The sequence below is a fragment of the Coenobita brevimanus genome, chromosome 15 (genome assembly GCF_032717465.1).
Source record: "Coenobita brevimanus isolate Jiangsu-jjx chromosome 15, ASM3271746v2, whole genome shotgun sequence".
Classification (NCBI taxonomy): domain Eukaryota; kingdom Metazoa; phylum Arthropoda; class Malacostraca; order Decapoda; family Coenobitidae; genus Coenobita; species Coenobita brevimanus.
In genome coordinates this window covers 28,859,852-28,875,455 of record NC_136968.1, presented here as the reverse complement: position 1 = coordinate 28,875,455, position 15,604 = coordinate 28,859,852, and the positions used below count along the sequence as shown (strand labels likewise).

The following is a 15,604-nucleotide window of genomic DNA, read 5'->3' as shown; positions in this document are numbered from 1 at the left end:
ATGGGATTAAAGAGACTTAACTTTTTAGCATCCAAAAATGAACTAAAGAAAGAAAATGCCTTTAAAATATAGAACCATAATCTAATCACTAAATCTGAATGAGAGCAAATCATTGGTATTCGGGACCACAGCCATAACATAGCCATTATAAAAAATTGTACTAAATGCCAAATTAGGTGTAACGACGATAGTCTTTAACATGAATTGGCAGAATTATTAAAATGTAGAATGTCACTTTTACTATAAAAATAACCTTTAATTTTTCACAAAATTCGTCCTTGATTAAAAAAAAAGCCTTCCCTTCAGTACAGTAAGGCCAGCCATCCTTGATGAACAAAGGTACCGTGCCGTGCTGAAATACCTTGTTGTTGTTGTTGTTGCTGGATCATCTGAAACGCGAACCCAGCATGAGCTGCCAAGCTGTAGTTCACCATCCTCATCTCGTGGGAGAGAGAGGGAGTTGGTAGACTTTTGTCTAAACAAGCAGTAGAGTCACTCAATTTTATCAGTGCCACCACGTGAAGGCGTCCGTCTCCTTCGGCCAAAAGAGGCTAACACTTAGAAAATATAATTCTCTTCTCTACGTCCCCCAGCAAGTAATTCAAGAGAAGTCATTTTGCTTTACCTTGATCCAGAAATGCGCGTGCTTGTGGCGAGATTAGATGACCCTTAGATCACGTTTTGCCGGAGAAAACTTGAAAATTTTAAACGTCATATACTTAAGTGATGTAAGGGCGATTTCTGTAATGGGTTGATGTTTATGTATTAAGAGAGAGAGAGAGAGAGAGAGAGAGAGAGAGAGAGAGAGAGAGGACTGCCGTGACATTACTGCATAATAAACCTAACCTAAATTTACTGTACGTAGAGCTGCGATGACAAGTTCCTTTACAGCACCTTAGTACTACGTCTTAATCTACTGACATCTTGCCAAACTAATCACTGATATTCAAGGTTCGGATTCACGCTTCCTTTTTTCCAGTCCAACTTGTACTACGAGTATTGACCGCTGATGTAGTGCTGCTGTATGTTCTCTTGTGCTGCTGTACGGCAACTCTGTGTGTGTGTGTGTGTGTGTGTGTGTGTGTGTGTGTGTGTGTGTGTGTGTGTGTGTGTGTGTGTGTGTGTGTGTGTGTGTGTGTGTGTATGGACCATAAACAAAAACTGCACGGTCCATCCTAAGACCTTGCACTATTTGGACACGAATACCCTCCGTCCATATTGACTACATGGCAGCTCTGTCCCTTTCAGGACTGTATGTGTTGTATCAGTGGGGTTATTTTTATGACATGTCGCTGGGTCTTGTGGAAGATCACTAAAGACGGGTTTAACGAACCTCAAATCACAAGTCACCTCCCTGCCCCAGCCTGGGATTGATCATGCGTCCTTTAAACAGGTCGTTGAGACGCGCCCTATAATACACCTGGAGAGACAGGCAGTAGGCAGGCAGTAGAGTGCATACCTTCGTCTCACTATAATAGACAAAGAACATTTGTAGTCAGTCAATAGACTGTAGGCAATCAATAAGTAGTAAGAAGCTTGTAGGCAGCTGAGAGTCAGTAGGCAGTCAATAATCAGTAGGCAGATATTAGTCAGTATGCAGTCATAAGCAGTAAGCTGTTAGTAGGTAGTCAAAAGTCAGTAGGCAGTGAATAGTCAGCAGGCAGTCAATAAGCAGTAAGCAGTCTGCCGGCAGTCAAGAGTCGCAGAGCAGTCAGTACTCACTAGGCAGTCAATAGTCATTAAGCAGTCAGTAGTCGGTAGAGAGGTGGCCTGCAGTCCTAACGGGCCCAGGTTCAAATCCCGGCTGGGGCAGGGATCAGTTTAAGGATTTGAATTTCATATAAATCAGACTTTACTGATCTACCAGAAGTCCCGCCGACATGTCGTAAAAATACCCCCGCTAATACCAATACACCAGTCCTGTATGAGACAGCCCTAGCATGTATTCAATATGGACGGTGGGTGTTAGCGCCGAAGTGGTGACATGTAGAGGTGAATGGTATGTAGGAGGACTACTGGGCCTTGAGTGCAGGCTGTGAAGCCTATGCCCAGAGTCGGACACATAAAAAAAAAAAAAAAAAAAAAAAAAAAGCACCAAGCAGTCTATAACAAGTCAAGAGTCAGTAGGCAGTCAAGAGTCAGAAGGCAATCAGTAAGCAGTAAGCAGCAAGTACCTAGAGAAGAATCAGTAGGCAGATAATAGCCAGTAGACAGTCAGTAGTCAAAAGGGAGTCAGTTGTCAGTCAGAAGCCAGTAAGTAGTCAGGAGACAGTTAATAGTTAATATGGAGTCAGTAGTCAGTAGGCAGTAATAGTCAGCAGACAGTCAATAGTCAGCAGGAAGTCAATTCTCAGTCTATAAGCAGGCAATAGCCAGTAGACAGTCAGTAGTCGGTTGGGAGTCAGTTCTCAGTCAGTAGGAAGTCAATAGTCAGTAGGAAGTCAATCGGCAGTTGCGAGTCAGTTGTCAGTCAATAGTAGTCAGAAGGCAGCCAATAGTCAGCAGAAAGTCAACTGTCAGAAGACAGTCAGTATTCGGCAGAAAGTCAAGTGTCAGTCTGTAGAAAGTCAATAGTCAGCAGACAGTTATAGTCAGTAGGGAATCAATAGGCAGCAACAGTCAATAGGGAGTCAGCTGGCAACAATAGTCAGTGGGGAGTCAGTAGGCAGTCAATAGTCAGAAGATAGTCAGTAGGCAGTTATTAGTCAGTAGACAGACAGTAGGTAGTCAACAGTCAGTAAACAGTCAGTAGGCAGTCAGTAATCAGTAGTCAGTCAACAGTCAGTAGTCAGTCAATAGTCAGTAGTCGGTCAGTAGTCAGTAAGCTGTCAGCAGCCAGTAGGGTGTCAGTAGCCACTGGACAGTCAAAAATTAGTAGGCAGTCAATAGACAGTAGGCAATCAGTAGCCAGTTTTCAGTCGATAGAGTCAGTAGTCAGTATAGAGTCAGTAGGCCGTCGGTCAATAGCCACTAAGCGGTCAATACTTTGTAGTTAACAGGCAGTCAATGGTCAGTAAGCAGCTGATAGTCAGCAATCAGTAGGCAGTCAGGAGTCAGTAGAAAGCATACGATCACCAGGCTGAGCAATTCATACAAGGTGTTTCAGGTTGATCTAATATGAAACTGTATGGAACCCAGTCTCCATATTGTTAAAGTTATATTGAACTTTTCTGCTGAAAACAATACTTCGGCCTGGTGTTCTGATGTGCTTCCTTCAAAATTATAGTACTTCTCTCTTGGCTCATCTGGTATTTCCCTACAAATTTCATTATGTGCCTCCCGTTGGTGTGTCCTTAGGATCATGTCCTAAGCTGCATAGAAAGGTCCGTAGTACTACTTCTGCATTTAGTTATATTGTACACAACATGTTAACATTCTTCTACATGTTATTCGCATGGTTTCGTAACGACATAGTTGCATCAATAAGATACGTGGTGCATTTGAGGTGCAAAGCGCAGAGTAAATCTTTAAGGAAGAGGTGGCATGAAATATCCAAAGGCGCTTAAAATCCAGTGGACAGACAGACAAACAGACCGGGGTGAAAAAACAAGCTTAGCCACCTTTGATGATGGCATTTACCTTTTCAGACCTTTTCAGACAATTTAGCATGTGATAGACTTTACGAACTAAAGGAATTAGGCGTAGCCATTATAAATTCTTCCGCTACCGGGGGCTCTGTTAAACAGATGTAATAGTATTAGTAACTGATGAAACTGCAGGTTTATCTGAAACACGAACCCAATGGATTCCTTCTCCTGTGATCCACTATCCTCATTCTGGGAGGCAGAAGGAAACTGAAGGAAGCTTATGTAACCGAGCGATGAAGCCGCCCAGTTATAACGGTGTCACCATGCTTAACAGTACGAAAATAATTTAATAAAAGTCTCGCAAGTGAGGGGGTTAATAAACTAGAGCACACAGTCACTACCAATCTCTTTCATTTCGTGTAAGATCTCCAGCATCCTAGACACACTGCTTAACTTTTTTCTTCTTTTTTGCATTCTCTTCTCAGATTATACTTTTCTTTTTACAGAAATGGAACAACGAAAGTTAAACAAATAAAAAAATCATACCACAGATTATGTGTCCCCCTTTCATAAAAACTCTGTAACAGTTGAACATGAACTGCTGTGGGCTGAAGTTTTCAGGGAAACAAATCTGGAGAAGAGAGTTCCAAAGAGAAGCAGTTCAGGGAATAAAAGAATTCCGAAAGGCAGAAGTTCTGCAACATGGCGGTGTGACAATCCAGTCATAAGTGCTACCAGATGCCTCAGTAGCACGGGGGAAGGCGAGGAGAGGTGGCATAGTGGATGCAGCTTCGTCCGAGCAATTGCCATAAAAGTATCTGTAAAATAATGCCGGCGTGTCAACATTCTGACTTACTTGTAGGGGGTGTAGTTCATTTGTAATTGCTGATTTATTATTCTAATAGCTTTGTTTTAAATAATGTCCAGTTGTTTTAATGCAACACCTCATCCACTGCAAAAGGATGAGCAGTATTCTAGCTGACTGCACACCTTATTCTTGTATATTATAGCTAATTACTCGTCAGTGAAGAAGTTAAAGATTCTGTACAACAATCCAGGTTTCTTGGAAGCGGTTTTAACAAGTGACCTAACGTAAAAGGTCCAACTGAGGGTATTGTTAAACGAAACACCGAAATTTCAATACACTCAGAGACAGGAATAGTGGTTGCTTTCAAGTTAATATGGGACTAAGGCAATATCTATTAGTAAATTCTTATTTTGTTTTCATTTGGTGTTTTTAGAAATAACTTGATTTATGGTGACTGCCGTGCTGAGATGGGAGTTAGAGATATCAAACTTTGTGAATGGGTATTTAAGTGTAAAGAGACTATGAAGCATTGAATAATCTGCACATGAGTAAATGATATTACTGGTGACAGAAGAGAGATAATTAATATGAATGAGGAACAGAGTTGGAACTAGGACTGAACCTTGCTGTACACCGACATTAATTCTGTGGAAGTTAGAATATACATCAACCACCTTAACTCTTATCTTTCTGTGGCCGAGATATGAGGAAATCAGTGGGGCAGAGATGATGGGCCATAGCAATGGAGTTTTGTTAGCACGAACGGTGCCACACTTTGTCAAAACCTTTAGAAATATCAAGGGCTATTGCATTTGTTTTTCCTTGTTGGTCAGTTGACTGATGGATTGCATTATAAAACAAGACTCAGTAGGCTATATCAACAGTGGATCTTTCGAGGAGAAAACCATACCCCCAGTCACTAAGCATTTTAAGTTGTTGGATTCAGGATGCTCAACAGCGTGCTCTTAACGACAATCTCTAATACTTTACCAAGATAAGATGTGATACTGGTAGTTATTGGTGTGTAATCATTACGATCAGGGAAACTTTCTTTCTTCGGAACTGAGTTGATATTATCTTCATTCCAATAATTAAGGAACTGAAAAGTACGTATGCATAGTCTGAATAATCTGGCTAGAAAAGGAGCAAGTTCTGGAGAACACTTTTTCAAAACTATTGGAGGAATTCCATCTAGACCTGGAGCTCGAAAGTTTTGAAGTTCCTCCTAGTTGCTTGTTTACTGATTTCGGGACACCCATACTGGAAGTAGGAGTAGATAGTGCCTGGGAGTGGATGAAGGAGAGGGACAAACGGGGAACAACATCTGAAGAAGGTTTTAGAAGTGGAAGCACAGTAAACACTGGACTTTACATGACTTTTTTTTTTTCGAAAAGTTTCTGTAGTTGAGATGGGAAGTTGGGCTGTATAAGATGTAACTAAGAGATGTAACTGTGTGAGTGTGTGTGTGTGTGTGTGTGTGTGTGTGTGTGTGTGTGTGTGTGTGTGTGTGTGTGTGTGTGTGTGTGTGTGTGTGTGTGTGTGTGTGTGTGTGTGTGTGTGGATTGGCAATGCGTTGTTTAGTACTGTTAGGTCCGGTGTTTTTGTGTGATGTTGCATTGTAAGTTATATGTAAGGTGTGGCACTGTTCCGTGTGGTATTCTCTGGCATTGCGAGGTGTGGCAGTGCGCGATTTTTGTGTAAACTGTGGAACCCGATGATGTGTAGTGTGTGATGCAGTGTTCATTGTGTCAGTGTTCGGTTTGTCAGGTGAAGTAACGTGATGATTGCAAGTTTATATGGCTTGGCAGTGTGTAAAAACCTTTCCCCGTGCTGATGAAGTACGAATGGGGAAGGGGTGTCTTTTTTTAATATATGGAAAAGGAACAAAAGGCCAGACGTCTGTAAGATTGTTCCCTCCAAGAAAAAAAAAAAAAAAACTGAAACCAAAAATTCAAGATCTGTTCATTTCGAGATGCCTGGACGCACTGCGTTTGAAAGACTGGAGGACATAGACAGTAGGAAATACCATTAGAGGAAGACAGTTCCAGAGTTGACCTGTTGCATTCATGAAGGCCTGGTAGTAACGGTTAACTTTTGCATCAGAGTTGGACAGAAAAGGGATGATAGTTTGTTGCTAGACGAGTGCTACGCCCCAGCTATAGTGGAGGACGGGTGCAAGCAGACAGTTCAGAGAAGGAGAGACCATTGAAGTAGCGTTAAAAAAAGAGATAAAAATGCAACGGTGCGGCAAAGAGACAGAGGTTGAACGGAGCCACAAAAAAGAGAGGAGAGTTAATGAGACGAAAAGCCCTTGGTTCCACTTTGTTGAGAAGAGCCGTATGTGGGGATCCTCCCCACACATGAGAATTGTACTCTACACAGGGACGAATAAAGCCCGTGTATAAAGTCAACAACTGTACTAGGGTAAAAAAGGCATGGAGTCGGCTTAGCACACCTTATCTCTTGGAACCATATTATACAAGTGATGCAATATGGTCTTTCCAAGATAAATCCCGAGAGAATGAAACCCTAAGTATGTTTACAGATGACGTAGGATTAAGTTGGATATTGTTAAATATCAGAGGACGTTACTCCCCCACTCGTTGATAGTAGGCAAATCCAAACTCGTGGGCGATACTGAGGATATGTATTTACACAAGTCCAATACAGATCTTGCTCCCACCGGAAGGTTTTGATGAGCTGAAATGTGTAAGAACTGAGTTTTTGAAGCATTAAACCCAACAACATTACTTTTACCGCAAACAGAGATATAAGCCAAGTCAGACATTAGTTGTGCCATAGCCTCATCCTTTGCTGAAGTTTCTGCTGAGATGGACGCAGTGGAAAGCAAATGGAAAGGTGAAGGGTGGAGTCATCAGCGTTTGAATGGATAGGGTTAGATGTACAGCTTAGAAGGTCATTGATGAATAGGAAGAAGAGAGTTAGTGATAGGAAAGAACCCAGAGGAGCACCACTATTGATAACTTTAGGAGAAGAAAGGTGGTCGCCCACAACAGCTGCTAACGAACGACCAGAAATGAAGCTGGAGATGAATGCACATATAAAAGGATAGAAACTGTTTGGGGGCAGTTTGGAAAATAAAGATTTATGTCAGACTCGACCGAAGGCCTTTGACATGTCAGGTGCAATGGCAAAGCTTTCGCCGAAGTTCCGAAAGGAGGATGACCAGGAGTCCGAAAGGTAAGTGAAGAGATCGCCAGTGGAACGTCCCTGGCGGAACCCATACAGACAATCAGAAGGAAGTTTGTGACGGGAAAGATGCTTAAATTTTTTTTTAAGAACTGGTTTACAAAATTTGGAAATACAGGATGTTAAAGCAATTAGGCGATAGTTAGAGGACTGGGAATGGTCACCCTTCTTTGGGACAGGTTGCATGAGAACAAACTTCCTGCAAGAAGGAAAGGTACAAATTGGTAAAAACGAAAGAGTTTGCCTAGACACAGTGTAAGCACAGAAGCACGGTTCTTGAGGACAACAGTAGGGACCCCATCAGGCTTATATGCCTTGTTAGTACTGAGGCCAGTGATGGCCCAAAATACATTAATTGAAAAAAAAAGTTAACGTCAGTCATGAGGAAGTCAGAGGGAGGAAGTAATGGAGGAACAGCACCGGAATCGTGTAAGGTGGAACTGGAGGAGAAAGTCTGTAGGAAGAATGATGCATGTGTGTCAGAGTCGGCTTATGTCATGGTCAGAACCGACAGTGTGAGCAATATCAAACATTTGAAAAGACATACTGTCAGCACCCACTTTAAATGTCCGACATTGTGTGGAATCGAATCCCAGACTCGGAACACACGCATCACGAGGTGAGTACGTAACCGTCGAGCCAGGGTAGGCCTAAATTTAACAGAAAAGTAAATAAATAAATAAATAGGTTGACAAAAAAAAAAAAAAAATTGGGAGTCAGACTGACAAAGCATGATAAAACCCGTGGAAAAAAAAGTAGTCATAGGTCTGACCGGTAGAGGCGGCTGGAATGCTTTCATCAAGTCGATCACTAGACAGACAAACTGATAGATAGACAGACAGACAGACAGATAGATAGATAGATAGGCAGACAGATAGGCAGATAGGTAAATGGATGGATGGAGAGTTATAGAACTTACTGACAGAGCGGGGAAGACATGCGTTTGCCGGATAGAAGTGGCCGGGATACATCAATGTTAAAGCCGATAGTGTGACAGCGATTGTGAGATGTGGCGCAGGTGACCTGACATGACCTTACATAACTTGAATTGACATGACCTCTTGCCTTTTACCTTTAATTCCTCATCTTTTCCTGGCACTTATCTTCTGCCTTCCTGTTTCCTGCTCCTCTTGCTTTCTTCCTTCTTTCTTTCCTCTTATTGTTTATGTCTCCTCCTTCCTTCCAACCTACAGTACCTACCTTCCTACTACTTCCTCCATCCTGCCTAACACTATTGTCTCGCGGTTCGTTACTGCCTACTCGCATCTCTTTCGCCTATCTTATCTCCCGTTCTGTTTCTCTCCCCTGTTCCTCCTGCATTTCTAAATAACTTCCGCCTCTTGTCCTCAACCTTCTACCTCTTACTTTCCAGCTACCCACCTATGTACGTCTTGTCTTTCATTACCCACAACCTACTGGCAACCTCCTAACCCTAATCCTTAACTCTTACTGTAATTTATCTCCTATCTTTGTATATACCTGCTGTCTCTTCCTCCTATCTCTTTCCAACATATCTCCGAGCTACATTCCACTACTTATTTCCTATTCTATCGACCTCCTCCCTACCCATCGCCCTCCTTTATCTCGAATCTCCTACCCTGTATCCTTGCCTCATATCTTCCATCTCCTCCCTCTTATTCCTACTACCTGTCTGCTACTGTACCTACCTCCTACTTCCTCTTACTTCCTTCGGCCACTTCCCTGCCAGTCGGCAAGTCGCTCTCGGGATCCGCGTTGCTAAAGAGGTCACGTAACACTACACCACCATACCCTCACACCACCACACCCTCACACCACCACACCCTAGCACCACCACACCATCACATCACCACATCCTAGCACCACAACACCATCACACCACCAAACCATCACACCCTTACACCACCACATCCTTAAACCACCACACCCTCACACCACCACATCCCTACACCACACATCCTCACACCAACATACTCTAGCACCACCACACCCTTGCATCACCACATCCTGAAATCACCAAACCCTTACACAGCCACACTCTCACACCACACATTCTCACACCGCCACACCCTCACACCACAACACCCTCACATCGTGACTCACACCACCACTCCCTCACACCACCACACCTTGACACCACCACACTTTCAAACATGTACAGCCTTATGCCACCAAATCTTCACCTCACCACTCTCACCCCCACAGCACCACTCTCTTTCCCCTCCATTTTATAGGAGTCTCTTATACTTATCCCTCATGCCTTTATTTTTATTCCAGCTTCTCACGAAACTTTCTCCTGCCGTTTTCTCACAGCGTGCCCACACCGTCATGCTCTGGCACCACTTCTTCCTTACCACATCTTGGAGTGACAAAAGTAACATTCCGTGGAAAAAAAATATAACAAGGTTCACACTCATCTTAAATGTTGGGACCAACTGCCTAGCCCCGGGCTCCTACGATCCTCATGGGGCAATGTAGGATTGGATGATGGATGGATGGATGGATTTTCCTATCAGTGACCTGTGTGAACTCTGACGTTATCTTGCTGCAGGATTACAGCTGAATCGATATATGTTTCCCTTCTATATGCCGCTTTAATGGTGACCCAGGCTTATCTGCACATGAACTGAATGAACTACAGGCTGCAGTTGCTATTTTCCCGCAGTCGCGATCTTCCTTTTAGGGGACTGGAAGGGAGTTGAGGGAGGTTGCAAAGACGAGCAGCGAAGCAGACCATTTGGATCTGTGTCACCGTGTGAAGGCGTCGGATCTGCAGATGCAAGTAACAGATGCAAACAAGCCGAAGCGGGCAAATGAAAGCAATGAAATAAACAAGGCGAAAGGGGCCAAGGTGAATAAGACAATACATACGCATTATATTCTTGTTGTTGCCAGATGATTTCATTCAGTTTAAGAGAGCACTCATGTAGTGAAGGAATTCACTATGGCTCTATCATTTCGAAAATTTATCTTAAGCATTATGACATCGTTTGTATATACCAAGGAATAAAAAGAAAAGTCAGCCGTCTATGAAAAAGTTTAAATCGTCATCACAACCACCATCTTCATCCTAACATTTATTTCCACATTAGAATTCAGAAGTAATGAAAAAATCATCATTGTCATCTACCAGTCGAGATGAGGTAGGAATGAAAATGAATCACCAGGTCGTCTAACTTCGTTAAGGTCTGCAGTATCTCATTTAACATCTCACACTTCTTCAAGATGAGCAGCCAAGTAACAAGAATGTGGGCGTTGTAAATATCAAGGTTTAAATCTAAATACCGATGTATTCTTAGCATCCTTTGGTCTGGAAAAAGTGTGGCCATGGCCTTTGCCAGATTCTCCATAGATGCTGGATACTGGAGGCCATTACTTCGAAGACCTGGTCATAGTGGTTTAGAGGCTGGTTTGGGCAGGTACTTCGCCTTTCTGATTCAGGAAATTGCTGGAAGGTGAACACCTTTTGCCTGTACTATAATAACAATCCTGTTTAGTATGGTTACTCTTGACTAATATAGCTCCACTAATTACAGGGAAGCACGTGTTCCATTGCCACGGCAAGGAAATTCTCCTTCGAAGAAGACAATTTACAAGAAGAAAGTAGATCTATAAAACCGTCATTATCATCCTCCTCCTCCTCATCATCATCATCATTATCATCACCCTTATGTCTACCTAAAAAGATGGGGTGGCTGAAACAGGAGCTAGAAATAAAGACAACACAAAATTATCTAGAGGGAAAGTGTTGAGATGAAACATCAGCAACAACAACAGCAGCAGAAGCAGCAACACCACAGTATATAACATTGTCGTGGCTGCAGCCTTTTACCATGAACTCTCACTTGCTCACACTCAAGCCCTTGCGACACTTGAATCTTTTTTCTTCTCGGAACCACCACAGAACTCTTTCCTCATAACCCCAGGACGTAAAGTCATAACTTTTCACAATCCTGTCATAACTGAGTTTTGCGTTTATGGAAGAACAAGACAAGTGGAGTACAGAAGTAATAAGTATAGAGAGTGGTCCATATACAGTATAGCGCATCCCAGTTCTCCTGTGATGTGGGGTGGTGCTCAGTTGGCGTCAACTTTGTCTGTCCAGCATTATTTTCTACGTCTCAAAGCCTTTTACACAATTGATAGTAGTTATTACGTCCATTGTACGCATAGTTGATCAGTGATTTCACGGAGCAGTCGAAATTTCAGCATTGCTCACACCAGCAGACTGAACCATCCTAACAACACACAAGAACTGAAATTACATGCCTTATACGAGTATATGAACGGCACTGTCTGCATCATCCTAGTTACCAAAGACAAAATACTGTATGGCTCTTTGCAGGAAGAAAAGGTAATATGAGCATTACGTTTCTTATTTCAAGAACAAATACAAGTTCCCAGGAGAAATCTTCTGACTGATTTATTTTGCAGGAAAACAACCGTTTCCTTCCATCACATATCAACACCACTAATCTCCAAAGGTGTCATGGGTCTTGGGATTGCTTAAAAAAACGTGCGGTATTAACCTACATGTGTCTATAACCAGGAAACAGTTCCAACTGCTTGTCCATCATCCAGTCGTCTAGGTCAGCATCCAGATTATTGGAAACATTACCATACATAACACTAATAATGTCTCCCTTCTACAGGTGTCGTGGATCCGAGGGCGTGACCTACGGATCCTGACGGTGGGTCGGTATACGTACACGACGGATCTGCGCTACGAGGCGATCCACCTCAACGGAACCAACCAGTGGACGCTTCGGATCAAGTCTGCCCAGCCCAGGGATCAGGGGACCTACGAGTGTCAGATCAGCACCAAACCTATCATGGCATTCCCCACGTACCTCATGGTGTTGGGTGAGTGTCGCAGAGAGAGAGAGAGAGAGAGAGAGAGATCCAAATAAAGCCATCACCACTTTTCGCTGCAGCACAGTAAGAGAAAAAAAATCCTGCTGGTGTTATGATCCGGTATGAGAGAGGTAGCAGGTCGTGGGCAGCTGGAGTGAGGCCATGACAGGTTGTGATGTCACGAATCCAATAACGTGGTAAAAGATTTTAGTTTATTTTCCAAAGAGTTTATTTTAATTTCATTCAAGAAAACAGAAACTTTCTCCTAAAATGATTAAGAAGTAGGAATGGCAAAGTGCACAGATAAGTAATAAAAAAGTACAGAAACAAGAGAGCATTCAGGATGGGAGGAGATTTGGAGACCTATGCCCATTATTACACTCCACACTATAGCCACAAACTTGTAGCTGGTGGATATTGATAGATAAAAAGATAGAATATACTGTAGACAGATATACCGTACATCGTCATCAATATTCATATATAGAGAGACAGATAGATTGATTGATTGATTGATAGATATACCGTACCGGTATATCATCATCATCAATACTCAATATATATATATATATATATATATATATATATATATATATATATATATATATATAAATAGAGAGAGAGAGAGAGAGAGAGTCATCATCACCATCATCATCAGCCGTTGAGGTCCACTGCAGGACCGGCCTATCCCTCCCGAAGCAGGGACGATACAGCCAATATATCTCTACCTAGTGGCTTAGGCTTCCGGGCAGAGACTGTATGTAGGGTGAGAAGTGCTTGTGAGTATATATATATATATATATATATATATATATATATATATATATATATATTTTGCCAGACGCCTCAATCCCGTTTGGGGTGGCCACAAACAAATCGCCTCCAAGTCGCCCTGTCCCCCGCCATTTCACTGCCCTGCTCCCAACTCACACACCCCTCTCTCATATACCTCTCCACCCCATCCCGCCATCTCATCCTCGGCCTCCCCCTCCCTCTTCCCCCCTCCACCTCACTCACATACACTCTCTTCGTCAGTCTTTCACCCTCCATCCTCTCCACATGGCCAAACCACCTCAGTGTGTTCCTCATAACGCTTCCTATCACATCCACATCCACACCACAACGCTCCTTTATATCCTCATTCGTCAGCCTGTCTCTCCACGTGACTCCACAGGCTCCTCTTAAATAACTCATTTCCACTGCTCTCACTCTTGACTTGTGTCCTTCCAACAACGTCCAAGTTTCACTTCCGTACGTTAGAGTTGGTATCACAATACTGTCATGTAGTAACTTTTTCACTTCCATGCTCACTTCCCTGTTTCTTATCACTGCTTTCAAAGAACCAGCAACCTTTCTTTCCTGCTGTACCCTTTCAAGCACTTCACCCTCCAAACCTCCATCATTACTCATCACACTACCCAAGTACTTAAACGTACTCACATTTTCCAATTCCTCACCATCCAACCTCGCTGTACATTCACTAACTTCACCTCTCGCAAAGACCATCACTTTACTCTTCCCTACATTCACCTTTAGATTCCGTTTCTTACACACTATCTCAAACTCATCCATCAAGCCTTGCAGCTCCCCTTCGTCTTCACTCAACAACATAGTATCATCTGCAAACAACAGTACAGGGAGTTTCCAAACACTATCCTCTCTCACCAGGGCCACTCCAACATCCACTACCCTACCTTGTACCTCTTTTATTACCCCATCCATGTACAGATTGAACAACCATGGAGACATGACACACCCCTGTTTCAAACCAACTTTCAAAGAGAAAAATTCACTTAGTTCACCATCCACACGTACTGCAGCCTTCGCACCATCGTACATACTCTTCACAGCATTCAACAACTTCCCATCTACTCCATATATTCTTAACACTTTCCACAATCCTTGTCTATCCACCCTGTCATATGCTTTCTCCAAATCCATGAAAGCCGCATACAACTTCTTTCCCTTCTCTAGAAACTTTTCCACTAAAGACCTAAGAATGAATATCTGATCTACACAACCTCTTCCCTTCCTAAAGCCTCCCTGTTCTTCTCCAACTAATTTCTCTGTTCTTTCTCTAACTCTGTCAATAAGTATCCTACCATACACTTTTCCTATTATACTAAGAAGACAAATGCCCCTATGATTACCACATACTTCTTTTCTCCTTTTCCTTTGTACAATGGAATAATTATACCTGACTTCCAATCCTCCGGGACTCTACCTTCCTCCCAGGCCAATCTGTACATCTTCCACATCCATTCTACTACTATCTCTCCCCCATGCTTCAGCATTTCACCACACACTCCATCAATTCCTGGGGCTTTCCCCGATTTAACTTTCTTCATTGCTTCCACAACTTCTATCCTACTGATTTCTTCCTGTCTTCTCACCTCCCTCCTTCTCCCAGCCATTCCCCAGCCACTTGTACTCGCATTACTTCCATCCTCTACGTTCAACAATTCCTTAAAGTGTTCTCTCCATCTGCTCACTTTTTCTCCCTTCTCCACTAGTAATCTACCATTTTTATCTTTCACTCCCCTGCTAACTTCACTTCCACCCTGTCTTACTCTTTTCACTTCTCTCCAGAACATTTTCTTACAATCCCTCCACTTTACACTCATATTCCTTCCAAATTCCTCATCCACTCTCTTCTTACTCTCTCTTACTAATCTTTTCACTTCTCTCTTCTTTTCCACATATAACTCTCTCTTCTGCCTCTCAACTTCTTCCACGCCCCTATTTCTCATCCATTCATTGTATGCTTTCTTCTTTTGTGCCAAAGCTTGTTTCACCTTTTCAGTCCACCACGCTGTTCCTTGCACCCCCCTCCGTCTTCTCATCCTTCCACACACCACATCACATGCTGCACATATTTCTTCTGTAAATATCTTACACACACCTTCCACGTCTCCCATCTGCTCCAATTCATATTTGCCCAATCGTTCCTCCACTTCTCTCTTATACTCTGCCTTTTTCTCATCCTCTTGTAACCTTTCCACTCTCCTTGCAACTACTCCTTCCTCTCGTCTTTCCCTTCTATTCCTCCATCTTACTTGCATTCTAATTCTGGCCACCACCAAGTAGTGGTCAGAAAGTCCACTCCCCCAACCTCTATACACTCTTGCATCCTTTACACAGCTTCGCATCCTTTCATCCACACACACATAATCAATCATTGCCTTCCTTTCATTCAGTTCACCACCCACCCTTCTCATCACTCGCC

General features: G+C 42.8%; 1 protein-coding gene across 1 annotated transcript in view; it reads left to right on the top strand.

Moving 5' to 3' along the window:
* LOC145390620 (zwei Ig domain protein zig-8-like) overlaps positions 1-15,604 on the top strand; it is a 404,864-nt gene that overhangs the window by 370,448 nt on the left and 18,812 nt on the right. The window contains exon 3 of the mRNA XM_080265416.1: positions 12,177-12,387. Within this exon, the coding sequence (XP_080121542.1) occupies positions 12,177-12,387 (211 nt within the window). The remainder of the gene's footprint in view (positions 1-12,176; positions 12,388-15,604) is intronic.